Here is a 17,204-nt window from a genome sequence, read left to right as displayed (position 1 = left end):
TTGAGTTAGCCTGTTAACAAAAGCTAACAAGGTTTACAAAATGTGAAGGAGGGGTACGTTGGCACATCCGATGGACTGTGATAGTGCGGTTAGCGTGGTTAGCAAGGTGAGGGGAGTGTGTGTGTGTGTGTGTGTGTGTGTGTGTGTGTGTGTGTGTGTGTGTGTGTGTGTGTGTGTGTGTGTGTGTGTGTGTGTGTGTGTGTGTGTGTGTGTGTGAGCAAGACTTGACGGGGTGTGGGATGGTGGTTAGCCAGGTTAGCGAGCGTGTCAGCTAATTAGAGGCTAGCGCGCTAACTCACTGACCTCCTCCCAGCCTTTCCCCTCGGTGTAGGAAATCACATCCAGCACTGGATTGGACAGGTAGCCGTCACTGTTGAACGAGTAGTCCCGGCCACTCAGCGTAATGTTACTGAAGAACCTGGAAGACAGGGAATGGAGTGAGAGAATGACAGACAGAAAGGGAGAAATAGAAACAGGGAAACAGAGAGAAATAGAGGGGCACACTAGATAACTTTCAGCACGGACAGACAGACAGACAGACAGACAGACAGACAGACAGACAGACAGACAGACAGACAGACAGACAGACAGACAGACAGACAGACAGACAGACAGACAAAGAAACGGAGAAGCAAGCTTAATGTTTTAGCTAGAAGTGACAGTGAAGGCAATGAGAGTGGCAGAGAGAGAGAGAGAGAGCACACAGCCATGCAATCTCCATAGACAAACATTGCCATTCAAATGGCCTTACTGAAGACCTCAGTGACTTTCAATGTGGCACCGTCATAGGACGCCACCTTTCCAACAAGTCAGTTCTTCAAATTTCTGCCCTGCTAGAGCTGCCCCGGTCAACTGTAAGTGCTCTTATTGTGAAGTGGAAACGTCTAGGAGCAACAACAGCTAAGCCGCAAAGTGGTAGGCAACATAAGCTCACAGAACGGGACCACCGAGTGTGGAATCGTGTAGCGCATAAAAATCATCTGTTCTTGGTTGCAACACTCACTACCGAGTTCCAAACTGCCTCCAAAGTCAGCACAAGAGCTGTTCGTTGGGAGCTTCATGAAATGGGTTTCTATGGCTGAGCAGCCGCACACAAGCATAAGATCACCATGCGCAATGCCAAGCGTCGGCGAGGGTGATGTAAAGCTCGCCGCCATTGGACCCTGGAGCAGTGGAAACACGTTCTCTGGAGTGGTGAATCACACTTCACCATCTGCCAGTCCGACGGATGAATCTTGGTTTGGCGGACGCCAGGAGAACACTACCAGCCCAAATGCATAGTGCCAACTGTAAAGTTTGGTGGAGGAGGAATAATGGTCTGGGGCTGTTTTTCATGGTTCGGGCTAGGCCCCTTAGTTCCAGTGAAGGGAAATCTTAATGCTACAGCATACAATGACATTCTAGACGATTCTGTAGTTCCAACTTTGTGGCAAAAGTTTGGAGAAGGCCCTTTCCAGTTTCAGCATGACAATGCCCCCGTGCACAAAGCAAGGTCCATACAGAAATGTTTTTTCGAGTTCAGTGTGGAAGAACTTGACTGGCCTGCAGAGCCCTGACCTCAACCCCATTGAACACCTTTGGGATGAATTGGAACACCGACTGTGAGCCAGGCCTAATCGCTCAACATCAGTGCCCGACCTCACTAATGATCTTGTTGCTGAATGGAAGCAAGTCCCCGTAGTAATGTTCCAACATCTAGTGGAAAGCCTTCCCAGAAGAGTGGAGGCTGTAATAGAAGCAAAGGGGGGGGGACCAACTCCATACTAATGCCCATGATTTTGGAATGAAATGTTCAATGAGCAGGTGTCCACATACTTTTGGCCATGTCATTTATCTTCCATGTGTCTTCAGCTGCAAGCTTTGTACTTGAAAGATACAACAAATGGAAGGTGGCAGAGTGGCAGGGTGAGAGACAACAGGACGCAGGTGGGCTGTTAGAGGGATCTCTATTGTAGTGCCTAACGTCCCAAGCTGCTTGTTATTGTGTTCCAGCCGAGTACAGTTACAGGCAGCGACGTGACATGAAATGTAAATAAATCAATGACTTGATGAACAAAACATGTGAACTTGCCTCTCAAGAGAGGGCTTTAGAGTAACCAGAGTTCTACAAAAGGCAGGTAGTTTCTGCATATCACATGGATAATGTGCAGTGTGTGTGAGTGTTTGAGACTTGCAAAGACTGCAGTATGCAGAGATGTAGGGTAGGCAGGCTATTTTCCATAATCTTCAACGCATCTGTAACTCTTTGATATCGAGAGTGCTAATGGCTTCCTAGCCCCACTCTGATAATCAGGGGTAAAAGCTATAAAGCAAACCACACTAGCTGTTGGCTTTCATGTGGAATATTTTGCTGTTAGGGGTAGTCTGTCTGTTGCATAGTCTGAGATGCTTCTGTGTCACCATGACAACACTGCACCTAAAAGCACCATTCACAGAGGACGCCGCCAGTCAGATAGAATGTTAAAAACCCAACACCGGTTTTGTTTTTCTCTCCTGTCCTTCGAAAGGCATTTGGAATTTGTCGGCAGCGCTTTCTTGTTTTCATGATGCAGCAATTGTTGATTGAAGATGCCCTCATTTCATTTTCCACTTTGCTATTTATTTTGGCCATTATTTATACGAGGCTGTCACATAAAAAGCCTACTACACAATATGAGATTTTTTATTTACGTCTCAAACACTGCCCTCTCATTGACTTCCCAAGAGAAATGAGCTGAACTATGATTTATAATTGATGGGTTTTTCAATATCATACAGTCGGAGGAATTATACGCATTCCGGCGCATGGTCAGACTGTCTGGAGCCCTATGGCATGGCTTTGGGCTATGTTGGTTTTCATATCCATCCTGTTGCTACTGTACATACAACGGGCAATGATGGCATGCAAAGTAATGCAATGCAATGCAAATGATCTAGAGGGCCTTATACAGTATGTATGGAAGAGCTGTGTGAAGAAGTCATAAAGGGTTTCATTACTTTTTTATGACACCCACACCCGTACCCTATTACACACAATCCCGGTCGCAAGCGATTTGTCAAAGCAAGCCCGTGAAGAGAACACTGACCCAAGCATAGAGAAATGAAAGTAGGAAACGCCCTTGGTCTCTATTCTACATTCAAATGATCCTTTTATGGTTTGGAAAAAAGAGATACCCCCCCCCAAAAAAAATCTCCTGACCAATATGGAACTATTCATCCGTCAAAGCAAGAGGTAGTCGCTTTTCTTATTTGATGACAAAAGACAATGTTAGCATTCGCTTCAACTCTGCAATGCCGCTGATCGCTCTTGGTGAGTGCCATGTTGTCATGGCGACACACAGTCATTGACATTACATGTGTTCCCTCTGATGCCGAACATTGTGAGGTGAACAAACAACCAGAAGCTACGGACTATTTGAATGTAGATTTGTCTCCCATGCCGGAGACAAAGACAACTCATAATGGCTAATGCATTCAGACAGAGAGAGAAGGAGTCAGGGATAGAGAGAGCGAGAGAGAGAGAGAGAGAGAAGGAGTCAGGGATAGAGAGAGCAAGAGAGAGCGAGAGAGAGAGAGAGTGAGAGAGAGAAGGAGTCAGGGATAGAGAGAGAGAGAGCGAGAAAGAGAAGGAGTCAGGGATAGAGAGAGCGAGAGAGAGAGAGAGAGAGAGAGAGAGAGAGAGAGAAGGAGTCAGGGATAGAGAGAGCGAGAGAGAGAGAGAGGAGTCAGGGATAGAGAGAGCGAGAGAGAGAGAGAGAGAGAGAGAGAGAGAGAGAGAAGCCAGGAAAGAGAGAGCGAGAGGATAGGCAGAGAGGGAAAGAGAGTGGAGAGAGAGAGAGAGAGAGAGAGAGAGAAAGAAGGGATGGAGGGTTTGGGGGGGGTGACTAGCTGTTTAAACGTCAGACAACATTCAGTCGGATTTTAATGTACTCTCTTTTGAGCTACATTAGTATGTGCCCTCTTTATTAGATTCTCCCATGCCTTACTGATGCCAGCTTCTTCATTAGAAGGAAACTGGACGGGCCAAGTGGTGGTGGTGGTGGTGGGGGGGGGGGCTGTTCGTGGCTGTGTGTAACTGCCTCCGATATTTCTACCCTGCATTACATCACCATAACCAATTATCCAATTTACATGTAAAACGATGCCGCATCAGATCCCTTTTAGAGTCAGGCCAAGGGAGGAGAGAGAGAGGGGGGAGGGATGAGACGGAGTGATGAGAAAAAGAGAGAGAGCCAGGGAGAAAGAGAGGAGAGAGAGGGCTGCGAACTGACAATAGATGGGAGAGCGTGGGAGGGAAGGAGCGAGGATGGGATGGAGGGGAGAAAGAATGAGATTAGATTGAGGATGAAATTGAATGGCGGAATAAAAACAAACCATAAAGAGCATAGCGGTGGGAGAGACAGAGGGAGGAGGGAGAGGGAGGGGTGCAGGGATGAGAGAGGAGCAGAGAGGTACAGAAGGGGATAAAGAGGGGAGAGTGGTGGAAGGTAGATAATTGTAGTATTACCCTGACTGGTCAAAGAAATGCATTAAAGAGACCCATTATAGCTGATACATTAACAATGAATGAACAGTAAGTGGATTTTTTTTTGTATGTATTATCTAAGTCTTTGGTTACACTTTATTTTGATAGTCCATCTGTAGATGCTCTATAGACTATAGTCCCTTCAGAAAGTATTCACACCCCTTGACTTTTCCCACATTTTCTTGTGTTACAGACTGGATTTAAAATGGATTCAATGGAGATTTTTTTGTGTAATAATGTCAGATTTTTGGTAATAATGTCAAAGTGGAATTATGTTTTTAGACATTTTTGCAAATGAATTCAAAATGAAAAGCTTAAATGTCTTGTCGATAAGTATCCAACCCCTTTGTTATGGTAAGCCTACATTTTTTCAGGAGAAAAAATTGCTTAACAAGTCACATAATAAGTTGCACACTGTGTGCAATAATAGTGTTCAACACGATTTTTGAATGATTGACTACCTGATCTCTGTACCCCACACATTCAATTATCTGTAAGGTCCCTCAGTCGAGCAGTGAATTTCAAACACAGATTCAACCACAAAGACCAGCGATGTCTTCCAATGCCTCGCAAAGAAGACCACCTATTGGTAGATGGATAAAACATTTAGTAAAAAAAGCAGACATTGAATATCTGCATTGTGAAGTTATTAATTACACTTTGGATGGTGAATCAATACACCCAGTCACTACAAAGATACAGGCGTCCTTTCTAACTCAGTTGTCGGAGAGGAAGGAAACCGCTCGGGGATTTCACCATGAGGCCCACGGTGACTTTAAAACAGTTACAGAGTTTTGTTACAGAGTTTAATGGCTGTGATAGGAGAAAACTGAGGATGGATCAACAACATTGTAGTTACTCTACAATACTAACCTAATTCACTGAGTGAAAAGAAGGACACCTGTACAGAATAAAAATGTTCCTAAACATGCCTTCTATTTGCAACAAGGGACTAAAGTAATACTGCAAAAAAATGTGGCAAAGCAATTCACTTTTTGTCCTGAATACAAAAGTGTTATGTTTGGGGCAAATGAAATACAACACACACACAGTACCACTCTCCCTATTTTCAATCATAGTGGTGGCTGCATCGTGCAATGGTATGCTTGTAATCACTAAGGACTGGGCAGTTTTTCAGGATAACAAATTAACGGACTGGAGCTAAGCACAGGCAAACCTGGTTCAGTCTGCTTTCCACCAGACACTGGGAGATGAATTCACATTTCAGCAGGACAATAACCTAAAACACAAGGCCAAATCTACAATGTAGTTGCTTACCAATAAGACAGTGAATGTTCTTGAGTGGCTGAGTTACAGTTTTGTCTTAAATCTGCTTGAAAATATACAGCAAGACCTAAAAATGATTGTCTAGCAATGATCAACAACCAATTTGACAGAGAATGAAGAATTTTGAAAAGAATAATGGGTAAATGTTGCACATCCAAGGTGTGGAAAGCTCTTAGAGACTTACCCAGAAAGACTCTGTAACCGCTGCCAAAGGTGCTTCTACAAAGTAGTGACTCAGGGGTTTGAATAATTATGTCAATTAGATATTTTGGGAATTTCATTTTCAATAAATTTGCCAACATTTCTAAAAACATGTTTTCCCTTTGTCATTATGGAGTAGGTTGTGTAGAAAATGTGGAATAACGCAAGGGGTATGAATACTTTCTGAAGGAACTGTATCTACAGAGTATCAGTATCTTTTCAACTAACAACCTACTAACCCTAACCCTGACCCTTACCCTAACCCTAAACTTAATCCTAGCCCAGTGGTCACTAACCGGTCCCAATCGACTGGTCATCTCCAAGGAATTCCTAGTCGATCACCAAACATTTCTGTAAAAAACCCAATGGTAAAGCCTTGCGTTCTTCAATTTTTTATTTGTTTTGTGCTGTTGGTGGTAGGTGCACTTGATTCAGCAGCCCTAGTGCTGTTGGTGGTAGGTGCACTTGATTCAGCAGCCCTAGTGCTGCGGGTGGTAGGTGCACTTGATTCAGCAGCCCTAGTGCTGTTGGTGGTAGGTGCACTTGATTCAGCAGCCCTAGTGCTGTTGGTGGTAGGTGCACTTGATTCAGCAGCCCTAGTGCTGTTGGTGGTAGGTGCACTTGATTCAGCAGCCCTAGTGCTGTGGGTGGTAGGTGCACTTGATTCAGCAGCCCTAGTGCTGTTGGTGGTAGGTGCACTTGATTCAGCAGCCCTAGTGCTGTTGGTGGTAGGTGCACTTGATTCAGCAGCCCTAGTGCTGTTGGTGGTAGGTGCACTTGATTCAGCAGCCCTAGCGCCGGACAGGCAAAGTGTTCCCATTTTGAACCATTTCATGTGTCTGAAGGTAGAACTCCGCCTACCCGGCAGGCCCAGAGAGCAAATCAAGTGTACCTACAGTCCTACCGCTGGCCAATCAGATAGCTCAGATCACCGTGTCTGCACAGTTTCCTCGAGCCATAGACTGTAAAAAGAAGAATACAGCAAGAGCTGCTGTTTTGATGAGTAATTTCATGTTTAAGTTATTCAGCACTGTCAACACTTTTACAAGCTACAAAATGCACGTTCTCCCTACTTCCACTTACGCTACAACCAGCACTGCAGCTGCAATTAATGAGTAAATCAATGTGTTCCGACTTTCTCTGTTCATAGGAGTAACAACACGAATTGGTGCACGAGGCAGAAATAATGCAGTGCGACTTTAGTTTTGCCATCAGCTAGAAGACTGTGTCCCCTTTTCTCCGACTGGCCATCAGTCCAGTAAAAAATGAAGAAGCTAATTATTATGCTGTGCAATACAACAAATTATATGATCACATACCATTCTTTTTTTAAATATAATTTCAAAATGGTTTGAGAGGAACAACAATGGCAGGGCAATTCAAGCATAGCCAATATGCAGTGTATTGGGCCTATAGCTTACTGCACAAACCTCATTGCTACAGAACTGGGTTAAAAAAAAAGAAAATTGGGGGGGGGGGGATTTTATCCCCTTTATCTCCCCAATTACAATCTTGTCTCACTGCTGAAACTCCCCAACGGGCTTGGGAGAGTCGAAGGTCGAGTCATGCCTCCTCCGAAACATAACCCACCAAACCGCACTTCTTAACACCCGCCCGCTTAACCTGGAAGCTTGCTGCACCAATGTGTCAGAGGAAAGACCGTTTAAATGACGACTGAAGTCAGCCTGCAGGTGCCCAGCTCGCCACAAGGAGATGCTAGAGCACAATGAGCCAAGTAAAGACCCCCCCGGCCAATTGTGCACCGCCCTATGGGACTCCCGGACAGTTGCGACACAGACTGGGATTGAACCCGGTTCTGTAGTGACGCCTCAAGCACTGCGGTGCGGTGCCTTAGACCGCTGCGCCACTCGGGTGGCCCCACTACAGAACTGTTATTAATAGGTTAACATTGCTTACGTTTTTTAAACTCAGGTTTAAAATAAATCTAGCTTGATTCGCATAGAAAAGTCATGTATCTTCAACTTGATTCGCATAGAAAAGTCATGTATCTTCAACTTGATTCGCATAGAAAAGTAATGTGTCTTCAACTTGATTCGCATAGAAAAGTAATGTGTCTTCAACTTGATTCGCATAGAAAAGTCATATATCTTCAACTTGATTCTCATAGAAAAGTCATGCATCTTCAACTTGATTCGCATAGAAAAGTCATGCAGCTTCAACTTCATTCGCATAGAAAAGTCATGTATCTTCAAATTGATTCGCATGGACGCAAGAAGTCATCTTTAACTTGATTAGCAGGGACTCACCCAGGCTTGTATCTTTAACTTGATTCACAAATTAACATGGTTCATGCATTGTTAATTCAACACAGGAACATGGCTCATTACTTTATTCTGACACATACTCTATATGGACGGACACGGACATACAGCATGTACACATGGCTCATGTATCTTTCAGCCAAGTGTACTGAATGAATGACATGAGAGGGACTTGGAGGAGTCAACTATGAGACACGGCTGACAAGCAGCAAAAGACAGACGGAGGGAGATACAAAGACTTCTCATACGCAACCGGGAACCAGTCATGGAGAGAGAGAGACAATAAGAGAGGGAGAGAGAGAGAGGGGTTGAGGTGTTCCAGCTGTTGATGGGGGGAGAGAGGCAGACAAGGGGGAGAAACAGAGAGAGAGAGAGAGAGCGAGAGAGGGGTTGAGGTGTTCCAGCTGTTGATGGGGAGAGAGAGGCAGACAAGGGGGAGAAACAGAGAGAGAGAGAGAGCGAGAGAGGGGTTGAGGTGTTCCAGCTGTTGATGGGGAGAGAGAGGCAGACAAGGGGGAGAAACAGAGAGAGAGAGAGAGCGAGAGAGGGGTTGAGGTGTTCCAGCTGTTGATGGGGAGAGAGAGGCAGACAAGGGGGAGAAACAGAGAGAGAGAGAGAGAGAGAGAGAGAGAGAGGGGGGCAGAGACCGACAGAGAGATAATCACAGACGACAGAGTAAGGCAGACAGAGAGAGAGGAAGAGATAGAAAGAGAGAGGGGGGAGAAAGAGAAGAGAGAGAAGGAAAGCCATAGACACACTGAGGATAGAGAGAAGCAGATGGACAGAAAGAGGCAGGCAGAGAAATAGAGAGAGAAGGAGATGGCGAGAAAGAAGCAGAGAGAGAGAGAGAGAGAGAAGCAGCCAGCAGTAGCAAGTGACAATCCTCCGCCACAGAGGAGAAGTTCTGAAGAAGAAGTTCTGAAGGAGAAGATCTGAATGAACACATCCGCTGTCCTCACCTGATCCTGTCTGGCACCCTCTGCGTCTGGTTGCCATCTGTCTGGCAGTTGCCTGCGAAGTAGTGTAGCCCTCGAGCCCAGCCGTACTCCTTTCTCAGAGCCATGGCTCCGTGTGTCAGCACAGACACGCCTTTGGCGATCCTCCGGCGGGGCTCGTCTCTCCAGCCCTGCGGCCGCACTGCGAACAGGGCCTTGGGGAGGCCCTCCAGGCCAAGGCCGGACAGGGCTGGCCCCACGGCGAACCACATGTGGGAGTGTCCGGCCTGACCCGAGGCCCAGGCCGCCTTGAAGATCAGCGCGGCCTCCTCCTGGGAGCAGTAGAGGAGGCGCACCTGGAAAGAGCGGGGGAGGAGAAAGAGGGGGAGAGAGCGAGTGGTTAAGTGGGAGTCTTGTTGTACCGAACTGGGTCAAATGATGTCAGTCACACTGTGGCAGATTTGGGGATGCTGACTCCATCCACTGCCTTCTTTGAAAACATCTCAACTCAGACCATTTCCCATTCAGGCTGCAGCAGTGGATAGTGTTTGGCGTGAAATGTTATATCGTTACATCATTTCTGTTTCTTTTTGTCCATTCTCCTATTTCTTCTTTACATACACTATATATACAAAAGTATGTGGACAGCCCTTCAAATGAGTGGATTCGGCTATTTCAGCCACACCCATTCCTGACAGGTGTATAAAATTGAGCACACAGACATGCTCACTACCGAGTTCCAAACTGCCTCTGGAAGCAACGTCAGCACAAGAGCTGTTCGTCGGGTGCCTCATGAAATGGGTTTCCATGGCCGAGCAGCCACACACAAGCATAAGATCACCATGCGCAATGCCAAGTGTCGGCTGGATTGGTGTAAAGCTCGCCGCCATTGGACTCTGGAGCAGTGGAAACGCATTCTCTGGAGTGATGAATCACGCTTCACCATCTGGCAGTCCGACGGACGAATCTGGGTTTGGCGGATACCAGGAGAACACTACCTGCCCCAATGCATTGTGCCAACTGTAAAGTTTGGTGGAGGAGGAATAATGGTCTGGGGCTGTTTTTCATGGTTCGGGCTAGGCCCCTTAGTTCCAGTGATGGGGAAATCGTAACACTACAGCATACAGTGACATTCCAGACGATTCTGTGCTTCCAACTTTGTGGCAACAGTTTGGGGAAGGCCATTTCCTGTTTCAGCATGACATTGCCCCCGTGCACAAAGCGAGGTCCATTCAGAAATGGTTGGTCGATATCCGTGTGGAAGAACTTGACTGGCCTGCAGAGAGCCCTGACCTCAACCCCATCGAATACCTTTGGGATGAATTGGAACAGCAACTGCAAGCCAGGCCTAATCGACCAACATCAGTGCCTTGACCTCACTAATGCTCTTGTGGCTGAATGGAAGCAAGTCCCTGCAGCAATGTTCCAACATCTAGTGGAAAGCCTTCCCAGAAGAGTGGAGGCTGTTATAGCAGCAATGGGGGAACCAACTCCATATTAATGTTCATGATTTTGGAATGACAAGCAGGTGTCCACATACTGTTGGTCATGTAGTGTATGTCAAAAACACCATCTACAGCTGGATTTCAATTACAATTACAATTTCATTTATGTTTTGAGGTTGGACTTTAGCACGTACTGCACGTTAGCACGTTGGGCGCACCGATTGGTGTCACCTCGTTAGTCAGTATGTTTTACGCCTGTGCTGGTTGCCGTCTCATTAGTGGGAAGGTGTTTCACCTGTGCTGGCCCAGTTGCTATTTAAGAGTGGTTAGCCCAGTGTTCCTGTGGTCTCGAGAGATGTGGAGGGTTAACACCTTTAGTTGGCTCGCTCTACTGCTAGAAAAACAATCCTTTATCTGATCTTCCCTGTTTTTGTTTTGCTCCACTTTTATGCTTGGCTTCCTGACTTCCTGACTTAAGTCTGGTGTGAGTTTTGTTTGCCTCTAAGTGGCCAAATTTAGTGGGAGCTCATGGTGTGTGTCTTTTCGGTTGCAGTTGTTGTTGCTAGACAACTTTCAGTGGACAGACACCCTCATGAGTGTCTTTTGGAACCTCTCCTAAATCCCCACCTGGGTTGGTTGTTGTCAGTGACTCTTTGTTAGTTCCCCTTTTTGAGCAACAATTTTTGGTTATCTTGCTGGGGAATTTAACCTGTTAGGGCTAGGGGGCAGTATTTACACGGCCGGATAAAAAAACGTACCTGATTTAATCTGTTTATTACTACTGCCCAGAAACTAGAATATGCATATAATTATTGGCTTTGGATAGAAAACACCCTAAAGTTTCTAAAACTGTTTGAATGGTGTCTGTGAGTATAACAGAACTCATATGGCAGGCAAAAACCTGAGAAGATTCCAAACAGGAAGTACCCTCTCTGACCATTCCTTGGGCTTCTTGGCTCTGTTTATTGAACATTTAGGATCTTTGCTGTAACGTGACACTTCCTACGGCTCCCATAGGCTCTCAGAAGTTAAGTGGTCTATCAGAGGACCATCAGACTGAGGCTCGTGCACGAGGGGATCCCATGTTTTTATTTTCTCTGTCTTTGAACGTAAACACGCTTTCCCAGTCGGAATATTATCGCTTTTTTACGAGAAAAATGGCATAAAAATTTATTTTAAACAGCGGTTGACATGCTTCGAAGTACGGTAATGGAATATTTAGAGTTTTTTTTGTCACGAAATGCGTCGTGCGCGTCACCCTTCTTTACCATTCGGATAGTGTCTTGAACGCACGAACAAAACGCCACTATTTGGATATAACTATGGATTATTTTGAACCAAACCAACATTTGTTATTGAAGTAGAAGTCCTGGGAGTGCATTCTGACGAAGAACAGCAAAGGTAATAACATTTTTCTTATAGTAAATCTGACTTTGGTGAGTGCTAAACTTGCTGGGTGTCTAAATAGCTAGCCCTGTGATGCCGGGCTATCTACTGAGAATATTGCAAAATGTGCTTTCACCGAAAAGCTATTTTAAAATCGGACATAGCGAGTGCATAGAGGAGTTCTGTATCTATAATTCTTAAAATAATTGTTATGTTTTTTGTGAACGTTTATCGTGAGTAATTTAGTAAATTCACCGGAAGTTTGCGGGGGGTATGCTAGTTCTGAACGTCACATGCTAATGTAAAAAGCTGGTGATTGAACAAAACATGCATGTATTGTATAACATAATGTCCTAGGGTTGTCATCTGATGAAGATCATCAAAGGTTAGTGCTGCATTTAGCTGTGGTTTGGGTTTATGTGACATTATATGCTAGCTTGAAAAATGGGTGTCTGATTATTTCTGGCTGGGTACTCTGCTGACATAATCGAATGTTTTGCTTTCGTTGTAAAGCCTTTTTGAAATCGGACGGTGTGGTTAGATTAACGAGAGTCTTGTCTTTAAAATGGTGTAAAATAGTAATATGTTTGAGAAATTGAAGTAATAGCATTTCTAAGGTATTTGAATAACGCGCCACAGGATTCAACTGGCTGTTGAGTAGGTGGGACGATTTCGTCCCGCCGACCCTAGAGAAGTTAACAAAATGGGGGCTCATCCAGGATCTTGTTTCCCATCAGTATGGTAGTCGCTCTAATCACCTACTCTGAAGCTCTGTTGTGTTCAGAATAGCCTTTTGTGGTAGAGTTTCTGTCACTGCCATCCACCTTGAGGGGTTATAAGAATGGGAGAATCAGTTTGAAAGTTGCACAAACACACTGGCTTATAAAACTAAAGCCATGGACTTTAAGTTGGAAGTATTTGTGGAAAACCCTATGAAATACTAGATAAATATACAAAGGTGAATCTGTTCATCATTGCAAAGCATTATGCCAAAGTGGCATCAGACGATCCAAAAGCAGTAGTCATAGAGTTGATTGATACTGCTTTGGTGGAGGAGGAAATCCTTCCGGAGAGGGAGGTTGATGAAAAGCGTCCTACGGGTGGCAGAGTACATCCCGTAGATGTGCAACTAAGAGAGATAGAACTAAAGGCAAAGTTGGAGCAACAAAAATTAGAGCGTGAACAACAGACATTAGAGCATGAACAACAGACATTAGAGCGTGAACAACAGACGTTAGAGCTTGAACAACAGACAGAGCTTGAACAACAGACGTTAGAGCTTGAACAACAAACATTAGAGTGTGAACAACTGACAGAGTGTGAACAACTGACAGAGTGTGAACAACATACATTAGAGTATGAACAACAGACATTAGAGTGTGAACAACAGACGTTAGAGCTTGAACAACAGACAGAGTATGAACAACTGACATTGGTGTGCACAACTGACCATTAGAGTGTGAACAACAGACATTAGAGCGTGAACAACAGACATTAGAGGGTGAACAACAGACATTAGAGGGTGAACAACAGACATTAGAGGGTGAACAACAGACATTGGAGCGTGAACAACAGACATTGGAGCGTGAACAACAGACATTGGAGCGTGAACAACAGACATTGGAGCGTGAACAACAGACATTGGAGCGTGAACAACAGACATTAGAGCGTGAACAACAGACGTTAGAGCTTGAACAACAGACAGAGCTTGAACAACTGACAGAGTGTGAACAACTGACAGAGTGTGAACAACTGACAGAGTGTGAACAACATACATTAGGGTATGAACAACAGACATTAGAGTGTGAACAACAGACGTTAGAGCTTGAACAACAGACAGAGTATGAACAACTGACATTGGTGTGCACAACTGACTATTAGTGTGAACAACAGACATTAGAGTGTGAACAACAGACATTAGAGTGTGAACAACAGACGTTAGAGGGTGAACAACAGACATTAGAGGGTGAACAACAGACATTGGAGCGTGAACAACAGACATTGGAGCGTGAACAACAGACATTGGAGCGTGAACAACAGACATTGGAGCGTGAACAACAGACATTGGAGCGTGAACAACAGACATTAGAGCGTGAACAACAGACGTTAGAGCTTGAACAACAGACAGAGCTTGAACAACAGACAGAGCTTGAACAACAGACGTTAGAGCTTGAACAACAGACGTTAGAGCTTGAACAACAAACATTAGAGTGTGAACAACTGACAGAGTGTGAACAACTGACAGAGTGTGAACAACATACATTAGAGTATGAACAACAGACATTAGAGTGTGAACAACAGACGTTAGAGCTTGAACAACAGACAGAGTATGAACAACTGACATTGGTGTGCACAACTGACCATTAGAGTGTGAACAACAGACATTAGAGCGTGAACAACAGACATTAGAGGGTGAACAACAGACATTAGAGGGTGAACAACAGACATTAGAGGGTGAAAAACAGACATTAGAGGGTGAACAACAGACATTAGAGGGTGAACAACAGACATTAGAGGGTGAACAACAGACATTAGAGGGTGAACAACAGACATTAGAGGGTGAACAACAGACATTAGAGCGTGAACAACAGACATTGGAGCGTGAACAACAGACATTGGAGCGTGAACAACAGACATTAGAGGGTGAACAACAGACATTAGAGGGTGAACAACAGACATTGGAGCGTGAACAACAGACATTAGAGGGTGAACAACAGACATTAGAGGGTGAACAACAGACATTAGAGCGTGAACAACAGACATTAGAGGGTGAACAACAGACATTGGAGCGTGAACAACAGACATTAGAGGGTGAACAACAGACATTAGAGCGTGAACAACAGACATTGGAGCGTGAACAACAGACATTGGAGCGTGAACAACAGACATTAGAGCGTGAACAACAGACGTTAGAGCTTGAACAACAGACAGAGCTTGAACAACTGACAGAGTGTGAACAACTGACAGAGTGTGAACAACTGACAGAGTGTGAACAACATACATTAGGGTATGAACAACAGACATTAGAGTGTGAACAACAGACGTTAGAGCTTGAACAACAGACAGAGTATGAACAACTGACATTGGTGTGCACAACTGACTATTAGTGTGAACAACAGACATTAGAGTGTGAACAACAGACATTAGAGGGTGAACAACAGACATTGGAGCGTGAACAACAGACATTGGAGCGTGAACAACAGACATTGGAGCGTGAACAACAGACATTGGAGCGTGAACAACAGACATTGGAGCGTGAACAACAGACATTGGAGCGTGAACAACAGACATTGGAGCGTGAACAACAGACATTAGAGCGTGAACAACAGACGTTAGAGCTTGAACAACAGACAGAGCTTGAACAACAGACAGAGCTTGAACAACAGACGTTAGAGCTTGAACAACAGACGTTAGAGCTTGAACAACAAACATTAGAGTGTGAACAACTGACAGAGTGTGAACAACTGACAGAGTGTGAACAACATACATTAGAGTATGAACAACAGACATTAGAGTGTGAACAACAGACGTTAGAGCTTGAACAACAGACAGAGTATGAACAACTGACATTGGTGTGCACAACTGACCATTAGAGTGTGAACAACAGACATTAGAGCGTGAACAACAGACATTAGAGGGTGAACAACAGACATTAGAGGGTGAACAACAGACATTAGAGGGTGAACAACAGACATTGGAGCGTGAACAACAGACATTGGAGCGTGAACAACAGACATTGGAGCGTGAACAACAGACATTGGAGCGTGAACAACAGACATTGGAGCGTGAACAACAGACATTAGAGCGTGAACAACAGACGTTAGAGCTTGAACAACAGACAGAGCTTGAACAACTGACAGAGTGTGAACAACTGACAGAGTGTGAACAACTGACAGAGTGTGAACAACATACATTAGGGTATGAACAACAGACATTAGAGTGTGAACAACAGACGTTAGAGCTTGAACAACAGACAGAGTATGAACAACTGACATTGGTGTGCACAACTGACTATTAGTGTGAACAACAGACATTAGAGTGTGAACAACAGACATTAGAGGGTGAACAACAGACATTAGAGGGTGAACAACAGACATTAGAGGGTGAACAACAGACATTGGAGCGTGAACAACAGACATTGGAGCGTGAACAACAGACATTGGAGCGTGAACAACAGACATTGGAGCGTGAACAACAGACGTTAGAGCTTGAACAACAGACAGAGCTTGAACAACAGACAGAGCTTGAACAACAGACGTTAGAGCTTGAACAACAGACGTTAGAGCTTGAACAACAAACATTAGAGTGTGAACAACTGACAGAGTGTGAACAACTGACAGAGTGTGAACAACATACATTAGAGTATGAACAACAGACATTAGAGTGTGAACAACAGACGTTAGAGCTTGAACAACAGACAGAGTATGAACAACTGACATTGGTGTGCACAACTGACCATTAGAGTGTGAACAACAGACATTAGAGCGTGAACAACAGACATTAGAGGGTGAACAACAGACATTAGAGGGTGAACAACAGACATTGGAGCTTGAACAACAGACATTAGAGCGTGAACAACAGACATTGGAGCGTGAACAACAGACAGAGCTTGAACAACAGACAGAGCTTGAACAACAGACAGAGCTTGAACAACAGACGTTAGAGCTTGAACAACAAACATTAGAGTGTGAACAACTGACATTAGAGCGTGAACAACAGACGTTAGAGCTTGAACAACAGACAGAGCTTGAACAACAGACAGAGCTTGAACAACAGATGTTAGAGCTTGAACAACAAACATTAGAGTGTGAACAACTGACAGAGTGTGAACAACTGACAGAGTGTGAACAACTGACAGAGTGTGAACAACATACATTAGAGTATGAACAACAGACATTAGAGTGCGAACAACAGACGTTAGAGCTTGAACAACAGACAGAGTATGAACAACTGACATTGGTGTGCACAACTGACCATTAGAGTGTGAACAACAGACATTAGAGGGTGAACAACAAACATTAGAGGGTGAACAACAGACATTGGAGCGTGAACAACAGACATTAGAGGGTGAACAACAGACATTAGAGCGTGAACAACAGACATTAGAGCGTGAACAACAGACATTAGAGCGTGAACAACAGACATTGGAGCGTGAACAACAGAC

The 17,204-nt window shown here is 44.6% G+C and overlaps 1 protein-coding gene across 1 annotated transcript in view; it reads right to left on the bottom strand.

Annotated features, from left to right (window-relative positions):
• LOC106588445 (glutamate receptor ionotropic, NMDA 2D) overlaps positions 1-17,204 on the bottom strand; it is a 64,671-nt gene that overhangs the window by 26,394 nt on the left and 21,073 nt on the right. The window contains exons 4-5 of the mRNA XM_014177454.2: positions 9,234-9,565; positions 304-418 (exon numbers count right to left, since the gene is read on the bottom strand). Of these exons, the coding sequence (XP_014032929.2) occupies positions 304-418; positions 9,234-9,565 (447 nt within the window). The remainder of the gene's footprint in view (positions 1-303; positions 419-9,233; positions 9,566-17,204) is intronic.

This window comes from Salmo salar, chromosome ssa27 (genome assembly GCF_905237065.1).
Source record: "Salmo salar chromosome ssa27, Ssal_v3.1, whole genome shotgun sequence".
Classification (NCBI taxonomy): Eukaryota; Metazoa; Chordata; class Actinopteri; order Salmoniformes; family Salmonidae; genus Salmo; species Salmo salar.
Note: the sequence above shows the minus strand (reverse complement) of the source record. Positions and strands in the feature narration are given on the sequence as shown.